The 17,317-nt window shown below is 39.3% G+C and overlaps 1 protein-coding gene across 3 annotated transcripts in view; it reads right to left on the bottom strand.

Annotated features, from left to right (window-relative positions):
• The window catches only part of su(sable) (suppressor of sable), a 109,718-nt gene that overhangs the window by 26,625 nt on the left and 65,776 nt on the right, over positions 1-17,317 (bottom strand). For 2 of the 3 annotated variants that reach the window (XM_070091437.1, XM_070091438.1), the window contains 3 exons: positions 16,195-16,287; positions 14,631-14,723; positions 11,543-11,886 (listed from right to left, as the gene is read on the bottom strand). In XM_070091437.1, coding sequence (XP_069947538.1) covers positions 11,543-11,886; positions 14,631-14,723; positions 16,195-16,287 — 530 coding nt within the window. The remainder of the gene's footprint in view (positions 1-11,542; positions 11,887-14,630; positions 14,724-16,194; positions 16,288-17,317) is intronic. The other variant, XM_070091439.1, reaches the window with a different exon arrangement.

Below are 17,317 nucleotides of genomic sequence, written 5' to 3'. Positions count from 1 at the left end.
TTGGCAAAATTACTAAATTCTGACCACTTTATTGGATAGTTGAAATCTGTAAATGGGTGGTTTCTTGTACTCATTCGATAGAAAAAAAGGAGTTCTAGCAAAATAGTTATGATTTTTGTCGACTAGTGCACTGGAATTGGCTGAAAATAGGGCTCAAATTGGGCAAAATCGCCGATGCGTAAACATCGTCGAGACCGCTAACTTCGCGAGAGCATAATTCCGTAAGTTTTCCATCAAATTTCATACTTTTGGTGTCATTATGATTGGGAAAATATTCTCTATCTTTTCATAAGAAAAATACTTTTTTTTTTTTTAAATTTGTCGACCTTGAGAACAAGTATGGGAGAGGGCCCGTCGACCCTGAAAGGGTTAAAGTAAGAGGCTTACGACTCTTCTTTTTATCACAGCTAAGCATAGACACCATCGTCAATGAGAGCCAACTAGTTAACGAAAGAGTAAACGAGAGAGAGAACGAGATACAGAGTTCAGACAATATAAGAATACAAACTGAACAGGTAGTGGGCGATCACTTGGTCAGGCGAAATAAATGTGTATTAATAAGTGTCTAACTTTTAGTTCATTCACATACGTTTGTAAGAGTTTGTAAAAAATTTACCTCAATTTTTTTATTATAATAATAATTATCTCACAATACAAATACTCTTACATTGTGTACAAGTTAGTACAGAACAAACAAACAGCAACACACTATTTTTAGAATGAATGAAGATATTACATTATTATTATTATTATCATAATAACAAGTACTAAACCCACAAGGGTTGTGAATTGTTATATATAGAGTGAAGGCATACAAAAAGAATATTTTTCTACAGTTATCCCCCAGTTTGACTAGAGAAAACGTAATTCTTCCGACACTACCTACACAGCTGCTTTGTAAACAAATCTCAGATTTACGTAAATTTTTATTCTGTGAGTGTATACGTATATCATGTTTATGTGCTATGTAATGGGTTTCATATATAATTTTGAGGAAAATATCATAGATGGATTAATGAAAATGCCTATATTAATGTAAAATAAGACATTTAGTATGCAAAAGAGTGATTATTATTACGTAGTACTGGCGTCATGAGTAGAGAGAGACTTGGTGATTTTAATGTGTACCTGCACACCAGCACAGTGTGTAAGCATATTTAGGTACAGGTACACATAAGTATAATTATCAGAGTACATATAAAATACGCAGTAACTTTAAAACACTTGAAATTTTGGAAGTTTTCTGACATAATAGATGTGGTCACAGAGAATGTAAACAAACCGGGTTGGGCGCACCGTATTTGAAAGACCGCTTGCCATATGGCAAATTATGGTCATAATTTGACATCGCCGTATTAGCGGAACGCCGTAAGGTGAAACGCCGTAAAGCGGGGCCCTACTGTACATGCTTTCTGCCAATCCCTAGGTACCTTCCCCTCTTTCATACATTTATTAAACAAAAATACCAACCACTCCAACACTATATCCCCCCCTGCTTTTAACATTTCTGTCATGATCTTGTCAGCTCCAGCTGCTTTACCCCCTTTCATTCTACGTAATGCCTCACGCACCTCCCTCACACAAACATCCTGCTCTTCTTCACTCCTAAAAGATGTTATACATCCTTGGCCAGTGCTTGAAATTACTGCCTCCCTTTCTTCATCTACATTTAAAAGCTTCTCAAAATATTCCCGCCATCTACCCAATACCTCCAGCTCCCCATCAATTAACTCCCCTACTCTATTTTGACCTGACAAATCCATTCTTTCCCTAGGCTTTCTTAACTTGCTTATCTCACTCCAAAATTTTTTCTTATTTTCTGCAAAATTTCTTGACAGTGCCTCTCCCATTATCATCTGCTCTCCTTCTGCACTCTCTCACCACTCTCTTCACTTTTCTTTTACTCTCCATATATTCTGCTCTTCTTATAACACTTCTGTTTTGTAAAAACCTCTCATAAGCTACCTTTTTCTCTTTTATCACACCCTTTACTTCATCATTCCACCAATCACTCCTCTTTCCTCCTGCACCTACCCTCCTATATCCACAAACTTCTGCCCCACATTCTAAGACTGCATTTTTAAAACTATTCCAACCCTCTTCAACCCCCATATCTTCCTCCTCCCTTAGTTTATACACTGTCACCTCTCTTACTTGCTGTTGCCATTTTCCTTTTGTCCCATCTACCTCTTACTCTAACTGTAACTACAACTAAATAATGATCCAATATATCAGTTGCCCCTCTATAAATATGTACATCCTGAGGCCTACTCATGAACTTTTTATCCACCAATACATAATCTAACAAACTACTTTAATTACGTGCTATAACACACCTTGTGTACTTATTATCCTCTTTTTCATAAAATATGTATTACTTATTACCAAACCTTTTTCTACATATAGCTCAATTAAAGGCTCCCCATTTTCATTTACCCATGGCACCCCAAATTTACCTACTACTCCCTCCACAACATTTTTACTCACTTTAGCATTGAGATCCCCAACCACCCACAAGTACTCTCTCACTTGGTTCAAAACTCCCCATGCACTCATTCAACATTTCCCAAAATCTTAACCAATCTGTCTATCTGCCTGTGTCTGTCTGTTTCCTTCCTGCCTGCTATTTTGCAGGCACATAAGCCAATAATGATAGGTTTTCTCTTCTGTTGGGCTCCAATGCCTCTGGTAATTTCAAGTTGAAGCCTATGCTTATTTACAACTCAGAAAATCCAAGAGTGCTTAACCCTATGACTGCCACAACCCCAATTCTGAAACTGTTTCCCTGTGTCGCAAAATATTTGAAAAAAAAAAGAAAAAAAAAAAAAAATCTTACCAAGATTAATTTGCTGATTGTTTTAAGCCCCCCAAAAAATATTTACCGAGATATAGAGGTGCAAAGGTGGCAGAAAATGAGTTGTGTATGACAATAGCAGCGAATGCTGCTCACCTGCTCACCTGGTAAAATTATTTTTACTGCCATTCAAAGGTTTCTTGTATTTTCCAATATTTTAATTTTTCAAGTAACTTATTGTAGTAGGTTGGTAGACAGCAACCACCCAGGGAGGTACTACCGTCCTGCCAAGTGAGTGTAAAACGAAAGCCTGTAATTGTTTTACATGATGGTAGGATTGCTGGTGTCTTTTGTCTGTCTCATAAATATGCAAGATTACAGGTACGTCTTGCTACTTCTACTTACACTTAGGTCACACTACACATACATGTACACGTTTATTTATACACACTCATCTGAGTTTTCTTTGATTTTATCTTGGTCTTTTACTTTTCCTTTTATATCCATGGGGAAGTGGAATAAGAATCTTTCCTCCGTAAGCCATGCGTGCTGTAAAAGTCAACTAAAATGCCGGGAACAATGGGCTAGTAACCCCTTTTCCTGTAAAGATTACTAAAAAGAATATAAAGGGAAAGGGGACAAAAGAGATTGTAAAAATTATAGAGGAATAAGTTTACTGAGTATACCAGGAAAAGTATACGGTAGGGTTATAATTGAAAGAATTAGAGGTAAGACAGAATGTAGAATTGCGGACGAGCAAGGAGGCTTCAGAGTGGGTAGGGGATGTGTAGATCAAGTGTTTACATTGAAGCATATATGTGAACAGTATTTAGATAAAGGCAGGGAAGTTTTTATTGCATTTATGGATTTAGAAAAGGCATATGATAGAGTGGATAGAGGAGCAATGTGGCAGATGTTGCAAGTATATGGAATAGGTGGTAAGTTAGTAAATGCTGTAAAGAGCTTTTATGAGGATAGTGAGGCTCAGGTTAGGGTGTGTAGAAGAGAGGGAGAATACTTCCCGGTAAAAGTAGGTCTTAGACAGGGATGTGTAATGTCACCATGGTTGTTTAATATATTTATAGATGGGGTTGTAAAAGAAGTAAATGCTAGGGTGTTCGGGAGAGGGGTGGGATTAAATTATGGGGAATCAAATTCAAAATGGGAATTGACACAGTTACTTTTTGCTGATGATACTGTGCTTATGGGAGATTCTAAAGAAAAATTGCAAAGGTTAGTGGATGAGTTTGAGAATGTGTGTAAAGGTAGAAAGTTGAAAGTGAACATAGAAAAGACTAAGGTGATGAGGGTATCAAATGATTTAGATAAAGAAAAATTGGATATCAAATTGGGGAGGAGGAGTATGGAAGAAGTGAATGTTTTCAGATACTTGGGAGTTGACGTGTCGGCGGATGGATTTATGAAGGATGAGGTTAATCATAGAATTGATGAGGGAAAAAAGGTGAGTGGTGCGTTGAGGTATATGTGGAGTCAAAAAACGTTATCTATGGAGGCAAAGAAGGGAATGTATGAAAGTATAGTAGTACCAACACTCTTATATGGATGTGAAGCTTGGGTGGTAAATGCAGCAGCGAGGAGACGGTTGGAGGCAGTGGAGATGTCCTGTCTAAGGGCAATGTGTGGTGTAAATATTATGCAGAAAATTCGGAGTGTGGAAATTAGGAGAAGGTGTGGAGTTAATAAAAGCATTAGTCAGAGGGCAGAAGAGGGGTTGTTGAGGTGGTTTGGTCATTTAGAGAGAATGGATCAAAGTAGAATGACATGGAAAGCATATAAATCTATAGGGGAAGGAAAGAGGGGTAGGGGTCGTCCTCGAAAGGGTTGGAAAGAGGGGGTAAAGGAGGTTTTGTGGGTGAGGGGCTTGGACTTCCAGCAAGCGTGCATGAGCGTGTTAGATAGGAGTGAATGGAGACGAATGATACTTGGGACCTGACGATCTGTTGGAGTGTGAACAGGGTAATATTTAGTGAAGGGATTCAGGGAAACCGGTTATTTTCATATAGTCGGACTTGAGTCCTGGAAATGGGAAGTACAATGCCTGCACTTTAAAGGAGGGGTTTGGGATATTGACAGTTTGGAGGGATATGTTGTGTATCTCTATACGTATATGCTTCTAAACTGTTGTATTCTGAGCACCTCTGCAAAAGCAGTGATAATGTGTGTGTGTGGTGAAAGTGTTGAATGATGATGAAAGTATTTTCTTTTTGGGGATTTTCTTTCTTTTTTTTGGGTCACCCTGCCTCGGTGGGAGACGACCGACTTGTTGAAAAAAAAAAAAAAAAAAAAAACTTATGTGGCCTGTGAGACCAAAGTAAGGTGCAATGTACATATATACACTCATTGTATGCAACACAATAACTGCACAAACATTATCATCATTACATTGTTTACAAAGCTTGTTTACACAAACCAACAAAACAAAATTTTTTTTATTACTATTGTTCTATAATATATATGCAAATGTACAGTCACTGGACACTTTTCTAGAGGTGCTGCAGCTTGTGGAACTCTTTGAACATGGTGTTGTACACAGTCTTGTTTTACAATCCTCACACATAAAACAAGTGTTTCTGTATTTCTGTTGGCAGGTTGTTGTGGTTGTGGCTGTGTAGGTTGTTGTGGCTGTGCAGGTTGTTGTGGCTGTGTAGGTTGTTGTGGTTGTGTAGGTTGTTGTGGCTGTGTAGGTTGTTGTGGTTGTGTAGGTTGTTGTGGTTGTGTAGGTTGTTGTGGTTGTGTAGGTTGTTGTGGTTGTGCAGGTTGTTGTGGTGTGTGAGTGGTTGAATCTGGGCTTTCTTGTGGATGTGCTGAGTCATGTACCCAGGCTACCAGCCTGGGTACATGACACAGCATTACACCACCACCTGGTACTGCATGTATATAAGTACCATCTCAATTGCAACATTACCCATACCTTCCTTCCTCTGATCTCTCCCTTTTTGTTTTTTTTTTTACACAGGGTTTGACAAGGTTAAGGATCCCTAGCTTTATTGACAAGCTATTTACAGGTTAAGGATTCCTAACTTTATTGGCAAGCTAAGAGCAGTTACCTACATCAGCTCATTTGAAAACATTTTTATTGTTGTGAGACATACAAGTAGGGAACAGGATGAAATTGGAGCCATCTGTGGGCCAGCATTTTCATTTGATCAACTGACTTTATCTCTTTGACATCATTATGCTGTACGAATGTGTTCCATACTCGAGTCATCCTGGGTATATATGATCTCAGATGGAGTGATGCTCTGGAGAAGGGTACAGCCAGAGTGAAGTTGCTGCTTTCTGCCCGTCTTGTGGCATAAAAGCTTGTTTCACGCTGTCCTCGAAGTGGATCCAAGTGTGGTACTTTGACAATATTGGCCTTGTACATAACAGTAAGGCCACCCACATCCCTCCTATGTTGAAGGCTCTGCTGAAATGACAGATCTATCCAGGATTGGTCCAGGCGAGAGATGAGACGTCTTGCTCTGTTCTCTACTCTGTCAAGCAGTCGCAAATGAGAGGGGGGGGCAGGCAAACCAAGAAAGTGGAGCATACTCAAGGTGTCTTAAGAAATCGTAATGACACGATTGCAAATAAACCATACCCCCGGCCGGGATTGAACCCGCGGTCATAGAGTCTCAAAACTCCAGCCCGTCGCATTAGCCACTAGTAGCTAATGCGACGGGCTGGAGTTTTGAGAGACTATGACCGCGGGTTCAATCCCGGCCGGGGGTATGGTTTATACTCAAGGTGTGAGCGTACATGTGCCTCGTACAGAATCTTGCAACTCCTACTGTCAAGTAGATGCGAGTTACGGCGAAGTGCTGTAAGCTTCCTGGCTGCCTTGTTTGCAAGATTTACAACATGGTTCTTCATGGTTAGTTTGGAGTCAAATTTCACCCCAAGGATATCAACTTCTTCTCCAGGTGCCAACACCCTCCCATTCATCCTTACTACTGCACCAGCATTACCATCATGGTGCCTAGAGACTATCATCATTTGCATTTTCTCAGGTGCATATGTTACTTGCCATCTATTTCCCCAAGCTGATATAGCTCTCAGCTGGTGATTGATGTAGCTTAGAGCAGCTGGCATTTCTTCTCTTGGATAAGTGAATGTCAGTGTACAGTCGTCTGCATATGCATGTGATTCTGGGATGAGATGAAGAAGGTCAATGAAGTAGGCATTCCATAACAATGGTCCAAGCACGCTTCCTTGTGGAACACTTGCCCCAACAGGATGTTTTGCTGATTCCGTTCCATTGAGAACTACACTTAGAGATCTACCATGAAGGTAATCACTGAGGAGACATAGCGTAGAGCCTACAATTCCCAGTGCTTGAAGTTTTGCTAAGAGGCCCTGGTGCCACACCCAGTCGAAAGCGCCAGCAATGTCCAGTGCTACCACACAGCTGACTTTGGATTCATCCAGTGACTGGTGCCACTTAGTGGAGAGGTTTAACAACAGATCAGCAGCAGAGTAACCTTTCCTGAAGCCATACTGACGATCACAAAGTAGTGAGTGGTAGTCAAAAAACTCTGTCATTTGCCTTGAGATTATTGTCTCAAGGATCTTACCAGTGATTGACAGGAGTGACACTGGTCTGTAGTTGCTGATTTCTGCTCTGCTCTTCTTTTTGTGAACAGGGATTACATTTGCCTCTTTCCATTTACACTGTACTAGGCAGTGCTGAAAGATGCAAGTTACAGGTGCTGCTAGCTGGTCTGCACATCTTCTCAGCAATCTTGGGCTCAACTTGTCTGGGCCCACAGCCTTTTCTTGGTCAAGCGATTTAAGAAGGAAATGCACCTCCTCCTGCCTTATTGTCACCACTGACAGTTTTGACACAGTTCTTGCAGCTAGCCAAGGAGGGTCCCTTGCTGGATCAGGAACTTGCATTTTGGTAGCAAAGTGTTCAGCAAAGAGGTCCGCCTTCTCTTGACTACTAGTAGAAGTGGTCCCATCCTGTCGATTTAGAGGTGGAATGAGTTTATCAGGCAGATAACCTTGTCTGTCCTTGACCAGGGACCACCAGGTTTTGGAGCCTACCCTACCTGATGCTAGCTTTCTTTTAGTGTCCACCTCCCATTTAGCAATGGCCCACTTTTGAATGTCACCCATATGCCTACAGGCTTGCCTCTGCAAGTTCCTTTCTTTCTTTAATTCATTCATTCCTTCCTTCTGGTATCCTGGGCATTCCTTTCGGTCACAAACTCCTCAAAACCATAAATTCATCTTCACTGGCACTTCCATCTGTGTTAGAGCTATCACTTGGGAAGAGAAGAGTCCCAGATTCGCCGGGGAGTCAGATATTTCTTACTGCTAGGCATGCTGAACAAGGACTACTGAAATGGCATTCCCACAATGCACCACTGGCTCCCCGATTTTTTTTTATACTGCGCACACTGATCATGGAGACCCATTCTCTCACATGTGGGCCTACCAGCTTTCTCCTGCTTGATTTGAAGCCGCTAGAATTTTGGCGTATTATTACGTCAAAAACATCGATTTGTAAGACGTATATGTATATACGGACGAAACAGTCAAAGGGATAAAAAGCAAAATATCCAAGGGCAAGTTGGGTGTGTTCTGGCATCTTGAAACAAATCACCATAAAACCATATACATATTTTAGGGTTGAGTTACCATAGTTTTGAGGTACGATACGTCTTCTGGAACAGATTATCGTAACTCAAGGAACCACTGTACTTTTAAAATTAGCCAGTACTCACTGATATCAATACCATCAAAATTAGCCAATATTGATACTTTGGTACACCCCCACTCAATATATTTCTGGAAAGACAATGACTGAATGAATAATAATGATTGTGTTTTCTTCTTCAGGAGATGGCCATTGAGTTAAAAAACATACATACTGTATGACTTAAGAAATCGTAATGACACGATTGCAAATAAACCATACCCCCGGCCGGGATTGAACCCGCGGTCATAGAGTCTCAAAACTCCAGCCCGTCGCGCTAGCCACTAGACCAGCTAGCCACAATAAGATTCATCCAACTAGGTATATTTCTACACCATAGGAAAGTTAGCACAGGCACCTCTGTGACCACAAATGCAAGTTTTTACAGACGAATCTCCAGCTAGCGTGGCCGTGACGAACTCTAGCTCAAGTCCCTTCACTGCCGTCAACATGACTTAAGAAATCGTAATGACACGATTGCAAATAAACCATACCCCCGGCCGGGATTGAACCCGCGGTCATAGAGTCTCAAAACTCCAGCCCGTCGCGCTAGCCACTAGACCAGCTAGCCACATACATACTGTATGCCTGGAGTCTACTAGGAAGGTGTTCTGTGAGTCAATGCCCCTGAAGACTGGTATATATTTTTAACTCAACAGCCATCAAGGCAAGGTGGCCCAAAGAAGGTAACATGTTCACCATCATTTATTCAACTGATGTCTTTCCAGAAGTGTGCCAATATCACAATCAGAGTACCCTCTGTTTGCAACATCCTTGCCCCTCCTCCAGGACTCAAATCTGGCTAACATGTTTACCTGAATCCTTTCACAAAAATGACCTCATTCACACTGCAGTACACACCCATTAAAAACACTGTCTCCATTCACTCCTGTCTAATACTTTCAGACAAACCTGTTGGATGCTTAAGTCCTTAAAACTCGAAGACACTTTTAACCCTTTCCCCACCAACCATTCCTGGGATGACCCCCTACCCCTCCTGTCTTCCGCCCCAAAGTTATATACCCTCTTTGTCATCCTATCCCTACATCCTCTCTATATGCCCAAACCACCTCAACAACCCATCCTCAGCCATATGAATATGGTGACCCCCAGCAACTCCTCTATGGAAAACTGGAGGAAATAATAGATAGAACTGAGTATACCTACAAACTCTATCACACAGTAGAGTAGAAAAGTAATGTGAAGGACCTGGGAGTGGTAACATCTGAGGATCTCACCTTCAAGGATTACAACAGTTCAACTATCACCTCTGCTAGGAAAATGGTAGGATGAATAATGAGAACATTCAAAACGAAGAGATGCCAAGCCAATGATAACCCTTTTTAAATACAGTGGACCCTCGACCAATGATATTAATCCATTCCAGAGAGCTCATCGTTAGATGAAATTATCGTTAGTTGAATTAATTTTTCCCATAAGAAATAGTGGAAATCAAATTAATCCATTCAAGACACCCAAAAGTATGAAAAAAAAAAAAAATTACCACATGAAATATACATTTTCCTACACACAAACAGAAGGATAGATGCACAATACATGTATACATATGTATATTGTGTAATGAAGAATAAATGACACTTTACCTTTATTTTTAATTAAATCGTCATGCAACTGCCTTTCCTTTTCACATATGATCACTTAAGATGCTATCTCCTGATATCTGTTTTTCGTTTATCCACACCAATAACAGTCTCTCAACATCTTCAACTACTTGCGATCTGTGTTTCAAAAACATACTTGCACCTTTCGCAACAGCAGCTTCCTTGATTGCCTTTCTGTTGGCCAAGGTAGTAGTGATGGTTGATTGGGGTTTGTTATACAACCTGGTCAGCTCGGAGACACACGCACTCTAGTTTCATACTTTGTGATGATCTCCTTCTTCATTTCAATTGTAATTCTCACCCTTTTTACCACAGGGTTGGCAGTAGAAGCTTTCTTGGGGCCCATAGTGGCTTATTTTGCAGTTACAAGCACTAAAAAACACTGGAATAATACAAAATGTACTGAATGTATGCATGGATGCGACCACACTGGCACACTAACTGAAGGCAGGGCAGCTAAGGTGCGCTCAGGCCAGACGGGACACGTGGACGCATTTGGGATGAATCATGTTGGTCGAGTTTTTCATTGTTGGTCGGGCCAAAATTTTTACACTCAAACACTTCGTTACCCAAATTTATCATTAGACGATGCCTTCGTTGGTCGGGGGTCCACTGTAACTTGTTCTCTCGAGGCTGGAATACTGCTGTACATTAACATCTCCATTCAAGGCAGGTTAAATTGCAGATCTGGAGAATGTACAGAGAACCTTTACTGTACATGTAAGTTTTGTCAAACACCTTAACTACTGGGAATGCTTGGAAGCACTTGACTTATATTTACTGGAGTGCAGGCGAGATACATCATAATCTACACCTGAAAAATCCTAGAGGGACCAGTCCCTAATCTGCACACAGAAATCACTCCCCATGAAAGCAAAAGACTGGGCAGGCAGTTCAAAATACCCCCAGTGAAAAGTAGGAGTGCCATTAGTACACTAAGAGAAAATGCATTCAGTATCTGGAGCCCAAGACTGTTCAACAGCCTCCCACCAGACATTAGGGGAATTAGCAATAGACCCTTGGCTACCTTCAAGAGCAAACTGGACAGATACCTATAGTGAGTGCCGGATCAGCCGGGCTGTGGTTTGTATGCTGGACTATGTGCGGCCAACAGTAACAACCTAGTTTATCAGGCCCTGATCCACTGGTAGGCCTGGTCATGGACTGGGCCGTGGGGCACTGATCTCCGTAATACCCTCCAGGTAGATCTAACATCTTCGCAGTTTTATTTATAACCACTAAGTCAATTTGCCCTACAGTCATCCTCATCTGAGTGATCCCTCTCAGCTTATTCTCAACAAAATTTGCTAATAAAGACTCATCACACACACACACACACACACACACACACACACACAAAATAAGCAATCTTATTCTCATATTAGTGAGAACAAAGAAACAAAAGATACTGAAAATAATTACCTGCCCTTGTGTCTTGGTAAATGAAGCATTATCAGCCTCCTCATCACTGGAGTACCAGTTAACATTGCTGGTACAAGGTGATACTTCTTCCATGCCCCCATCAGCCAGTGGGTCTTCTTGGTCATGGTGAACTGAGTGCTGTTGCTCAATCCGCTGGAATAGCTCACGCTGTTTCTGAGGCATTCGTGCTGTCATAAAACTTCCCATCTTCCTATTAGCACTTGCCCCAGCTTGACAAGAACTGATTGTGTTAGGGCTGACATTACTCTTATTATTTGGACTCATGTTTCTCATGGTGCTGTTTCCTTCCGACTGAAACACTTCACCATTGACCATATCTTCACCTGTAGGTTAATAAAATTATTAATACTTTGAATCTCATCATACCATTGGCCATTCTATTTTGAATCCCATTATACTATTGGCCATTCTATTTTGAATCCCATTATACCATCTGCCATATATTTTGAAGCCTGTTATACCATTGGCCATTTATTTTGAATCCCATTATATCATTGACCATTCTATTTTGCAGAAATTTTTTTATTTAATACTTTGCATAATGTGGCTATCTAATGCTTCAACAGTAGCATACAAAAATTAACACTTTAACCCTTAAACGGTACAAACAGATCGACGTTCAAATTCGTAGTGCTCCAAAAGTAGATCTACTTTTTTTTACATATTTTCAAATATAACAAAAAAAAATGTAGATAAAAGTTTTTTTACACAGTTTCAAATGTAAAACAAAAAAGATCTATATTTTCTTACATACTTTCAGATGTTGAAAAAACGTATATATACGTTTGGACCGTTTAAGGGTTAAAGAAATACATATGTTCTAAAATTTGTGGTTATTACATCAAATGACTCTCAATTGAGATGGTGTGACTATTGTAAAATAAATTTTAACCCTTAAACTGTCCAAACGTAGATCTACGTTTGCTCGAGTAGTGCTCCAAACGTGGATCTATGTTTGGACAGTCAGAGGGTTAAGAAAACAGAGAAAAATGGAGCAGGAGTAAGCAGTGGGACAATGGGAGAAAAAATAGTTGGCAAAGCTATAGTGGAGAAGCATACATTCAGGAGGGCAAACATGTAAAATGGTATTTAAACACAACAATATTGATTAATTTCCACATAAAATTTCAAGCAGCACAGGAAGAATTTTTTTTTAAACACACCGGTCGTCTCCCACCAAGGTAGGGTGACCTGAAAAAGAAGCACTTTCTCTTTTTACAAGGGGTTACTAGTCCTTTCCTCCCAGCATTTTAGTCACCTCTTATGATAAGCATGGCTTACAGAGGGCGGATTCTTTTGCACTTCCCCATGGAGGAAGGAATTAAATCATCTTCTTTCAACAAACCAGCTGTATCCCACCAAGGCAGGGTGGCCCAAAAGAAAAAACGAAAGTTTCTCCTTTTAAATTTAGTAATGTATACAGGAGAAGGGGTTACTAGCCCCTTGCTCCCAGCATTTTAGTCGCCTCGTATGACATGCATGGCTCATGGAGAAAGAATTTTGTTCCACTTCCCCATGGAGAAAGAAATTAAATCTAGAACTTAAATGAATGCAGTAAAAAAAAACAAATGAGGTCAAAAGTATAAAAAAAAAAAAAGGAACCCTGCACAAACAAGCAATTGTAAGTGCAAAAGAATTTTAAGAAATACTCTAGCTGATGACTTGCATCTCTCCTTCCGAAGGAAGACAAGTGAAATATACAGTTAACAAAATTCTTTATAAATGACCTAGAGTTTTTTTTTTTTATGTAAATTTTAGCAAGGTAAGGCTTTACTGCAAAATAAAATATTGCCTTATCCAAAATTAGAATAGTTATATACATTTCAGTTACCTTTTGAGAGGGAGGGGGAAACAAATCTGAATTTTTTAATGTACTTCATGACTAGAAAACAAATCAGAAGGCATTTTGTTATAAAAGAAAATCATTAACTGTATACACAGCTGGAAACCTAGTGGTATGAAATATCGACACATTGGAAAAAAAGAGATGAAATTTTATGGAATCCTTCATTGGCTGTTTCATCAATGCACTGAGTTTTAAAATCACAAACAGATCTCTTTGTGTCTTGATAAAACCAACTGCATAGCTAAGATATCATCAATAAAAGATTCCACATAGCTACATTTGTCTCTCTTTACCAATGGTGGAGTTGAACTACTGTACGCATACCCAAAACAATTTAAACAACAGTTTTGGAATCAATGAAACGAAATTTCTCTCCGGTACTCTACAGAAGTTAGTCGTGACATAAATTTCTGACCTTAAGGCACCAATTACTGTTTACAATCTCTAAAGTTGTGTATCAAGCTCTATCAGAATCACAAATGTTAACAATATTTGTCCCCTAGTGATTTTAAACACTGTTATAAGACAATGCATATATTCCATGTGTATAGCATACACCACATGACATACTACAAATGAGTGACATACAATATGCTTAGCATACTATATTATACTACTAATCTGATAATATAAATAACAGGAACATGTACCCATATTTAAAATGTTACTAAATAATCTGGCAATACCGGTACTGTACTTGAAGAATTAGTTAAATACTGTATTCTTGCTGAGTGAATTAAATCAGGAAAACTGTGATCCTATTCAATAAAATAAGAATGTGAAAAATAAAATCACCTCAAAAAGTGTTCATGAATAGTATACAATACCCACAAGATGAAGAATTAGACACGTGCATCATCGGATATCTTTACTTGTAGATGTTTCGCCATCCAGAGGCTTTATAGAGTTCTTCAGTCTTCACATTATGGCCTTGTATTACACTGATAAAGCCACTGGATGGCGAAACGTCCACAAATAGAGAAACCCAGATGTTGCACGTGTAATTCTTCACATCAAAATGTAAACTAGAGGTAGGATACTAGAATAAAAATGAAGATGAAAGTAGACAAATACTAATTCATAGTAAACCCCAAAACAAATCAATGAGTACATATACATCCCAATAATGTAGTAACACACACACACACACACACACACACTTAGCATTTTGAAGAATTCCCAAATACTGTATTTGTGCTCTTTGAACAAATATTAACACACCTTTTTGCATGTAATGGTAATCATCAACCCATTCTTTGCTGCACTGTTGATATGCATTCATTTCCTGTGGGCCACTACCCTGGTTGTACCATCCTGTTGGATCATCTCACTTTTAAAAATTTCATTAATGTGCTCAATCTAAGTGATTACAGAATAATTAATGTTCTGTAAATTGCAATTCATTTGGATATTTATAGTTTATAAATGGAGGTATAAGCTTACATTAATATCATACCTAATTAATTTATTTCAAAAACAAAAATTAAGAGGTAATAAGCAGGGGCTGTGGAGCCCACATAACTATATGAGAGGCAAAGTAACTAAGGTTGCTTCAAAAATAAAACAGAGAATTAAAATTCTATTTTTTGGAAAATAGCAGTCAACACCCTTTATTTACATAGTAGAAATGCTGCAGTGCCTTGAAGTATGGTAAAGAATTTACTGCCAACAATGCAGCCACTCTCACTAGGACCCACTAAAAAATTTGTCAAAGAACATGACCAAATCCAGCAAATCAGCTCATAGTAAACAACATACATGCATCATCACAACCTCCAATTGTCTGCCATAAGCAAATCATCATCTTTCAACAAACCGGTCGTATCCCACTGAAGCAGGGTGGCCCAAAAAGAAAAACAAAAGTTTCTCTTTTTAAATTTAGTAATGTATACAGGAGAACGGGATACTAGCTACTTGTTCCTGGCATTTCAGTCACCTCTTACGATACGCATGGCTTATGGAGGAAGCATTCTGTTCCACTTTCCCATGGAGCCATGAGCAAATATGACCAAAAAATTTAGAGCTGAAAAGTTTTGAGCTTATACCACAATGGTACTTGATCCTGTATACTTGTGACCAGTTTCAAGGAATTTGGCTCTTCTAGCCTGACTGGTCAGGTTTCAAGAGCTAGGCTGTCATCCAAGCTGTTTATGTTACCCGATAGCTGGGACACAAAATCATCATACCTAGGATGATCTGGCACTTGTATTATCATTGCATTCATTGGAAAGAGAGGGGCACTAAACCCACAGGGGTCATTAGGAAGCAATCAGATTCAATCCAAAGATGAGGTCTTGTCTAATTCTTCGGAGTAAGAGTCCCTCATCAGTATCAAGGAACCTCCCATGAAGCTGTCCAGTATCTTGAAATTTTGTGTCTTTATTCTGGCAGTATTTCTGATATGTTTTCAGTAAGTTGAAGTCCTGGACCATTGATGTTGAGACAGTGCTCCCAGACTGTATCTAATGGCATCCCTGCTCTTCACTGAATTTGTTACACACTTCTTTTTTTAGGTTACCCTGTCATGTTAGGAAATTACCAGTGAAGAAAAAAAAAAGTATTACAAGCAGACACAAATTACATCTACCTCCTGAAATGAAAATGTGAAAAATAATACACCCATTTAAAAATATATACCTGCTATAAATACTTTCTTGAAAATAATAAACATTAAATCTACGTGCAATAAAGAAACAACTCAAAACACTTCCTCAATGTGCATTAAACAAACACTGCACACAGTGGTATCTTCGAATGCATGTGAACTTGGCAAATATTAACACACCTCTTTTTTTAAAATAGGAGTCATTTACCCATTCTTTGCTGAGCCTGTGGTGTGCACTCATTCCTCTACAGCCACAGACCCGAGTGTCTAATCCTGTTGAATCACCTCACATTGAAACTTATTTCATTGCCTTACTTGAAATTAGCATTGGTGATTAAAAACAATAATACTGTATATACAGTACATGACATCAAAATTCTGCATTAAAGAAAATGTGACTATGGCAGCAAGTGAGGGGGCCAAAGATACAAATGACCTAGAATACAGTTTAAAATAACTATATAAAACAGCACACTATTTCTACATTCTAACATTTTTTTAACATGCCAGCTGTCTCTCACCCAGGAAGGGTGACCCAAAAAAAAAGAAGAAAAAAAAAGTTTCTTCTTTTTACATTTAGTAATTTATACAGGAGGAGGAGTTACTAGCCCCCTCGCTCCTGGTAAAATGCCGGGCTTATGGAGGCTGGATTTTTTCAACTTCCCCATGAAAACACCTACAATTATTTATTCTGTAAAATTTTAGGTGTCACGTTTGAGACCAATATATAGGATAAATATCATCCAGAGAATTTGAAGTATAAAAACTAAAAAGTGATATGGGGTGACTATGGGCATTATTCAGAGAGCTAAGGAGGGGTTGTTGAGGTAGTTTAGGCATGTAGAGAGGATGGACAGGGATAGGTTGACAAAGAGGGTATATAATTGTAGGGTAGAAGAGGAAGGGATCATCTCAGGGGTAAGGGACACAAGTTTTAGGGGCTTGAGCATACAGCAGGCTTATGTGTGCATGTTAGATAGGAGTGAATGAAAATAAATGTTTTAATTGACATGCTGTTTGTGTGTGAGCAAGGTAACTTTTATGAAGGGATTCAGGGAAACTGGATAGCCAGACTCGAGTCCCAGAGGTGGGAAGGGCAGTGCCTGCATCCTGAAGGAGGGGTGGGGATGATATAGCTGAAGAGGTAATCTGATTGTGATGTCAGTACATTTCTGGAAAGATGAAAACTGAGTGAACATTGATGAATGTGTTTTCTTCTTTGGGTCACCTGCCTTGTCGAGAGACGGCTGTCAAGTAAAAAAAAAAAAACAAAAAAAAATGTTACCAGTAACAACAATATACT

The sequence above is a fragment of the Cherax quadricarinatus genome, chromosome 35, assembly GCF_038502225.1.
Source record: "Cherax quadricarinatus isolate ZL_2023a chromosome 35, ASM3850222v1, whole genome shotgun sequence".
In the NCBI taxonomy this organism is placed as follows: domain Eukaryota; kingdom Metazoa; phylum Arthropoda; class Malacostraca; order Decapoda; family Parastacidae; genus Cherax; species Cherax quadricarinatus.
Note: the sequence above shows the minus strand (reverse complement) of the source record. Positions and strands in the feature narration are given on the sequence as shown.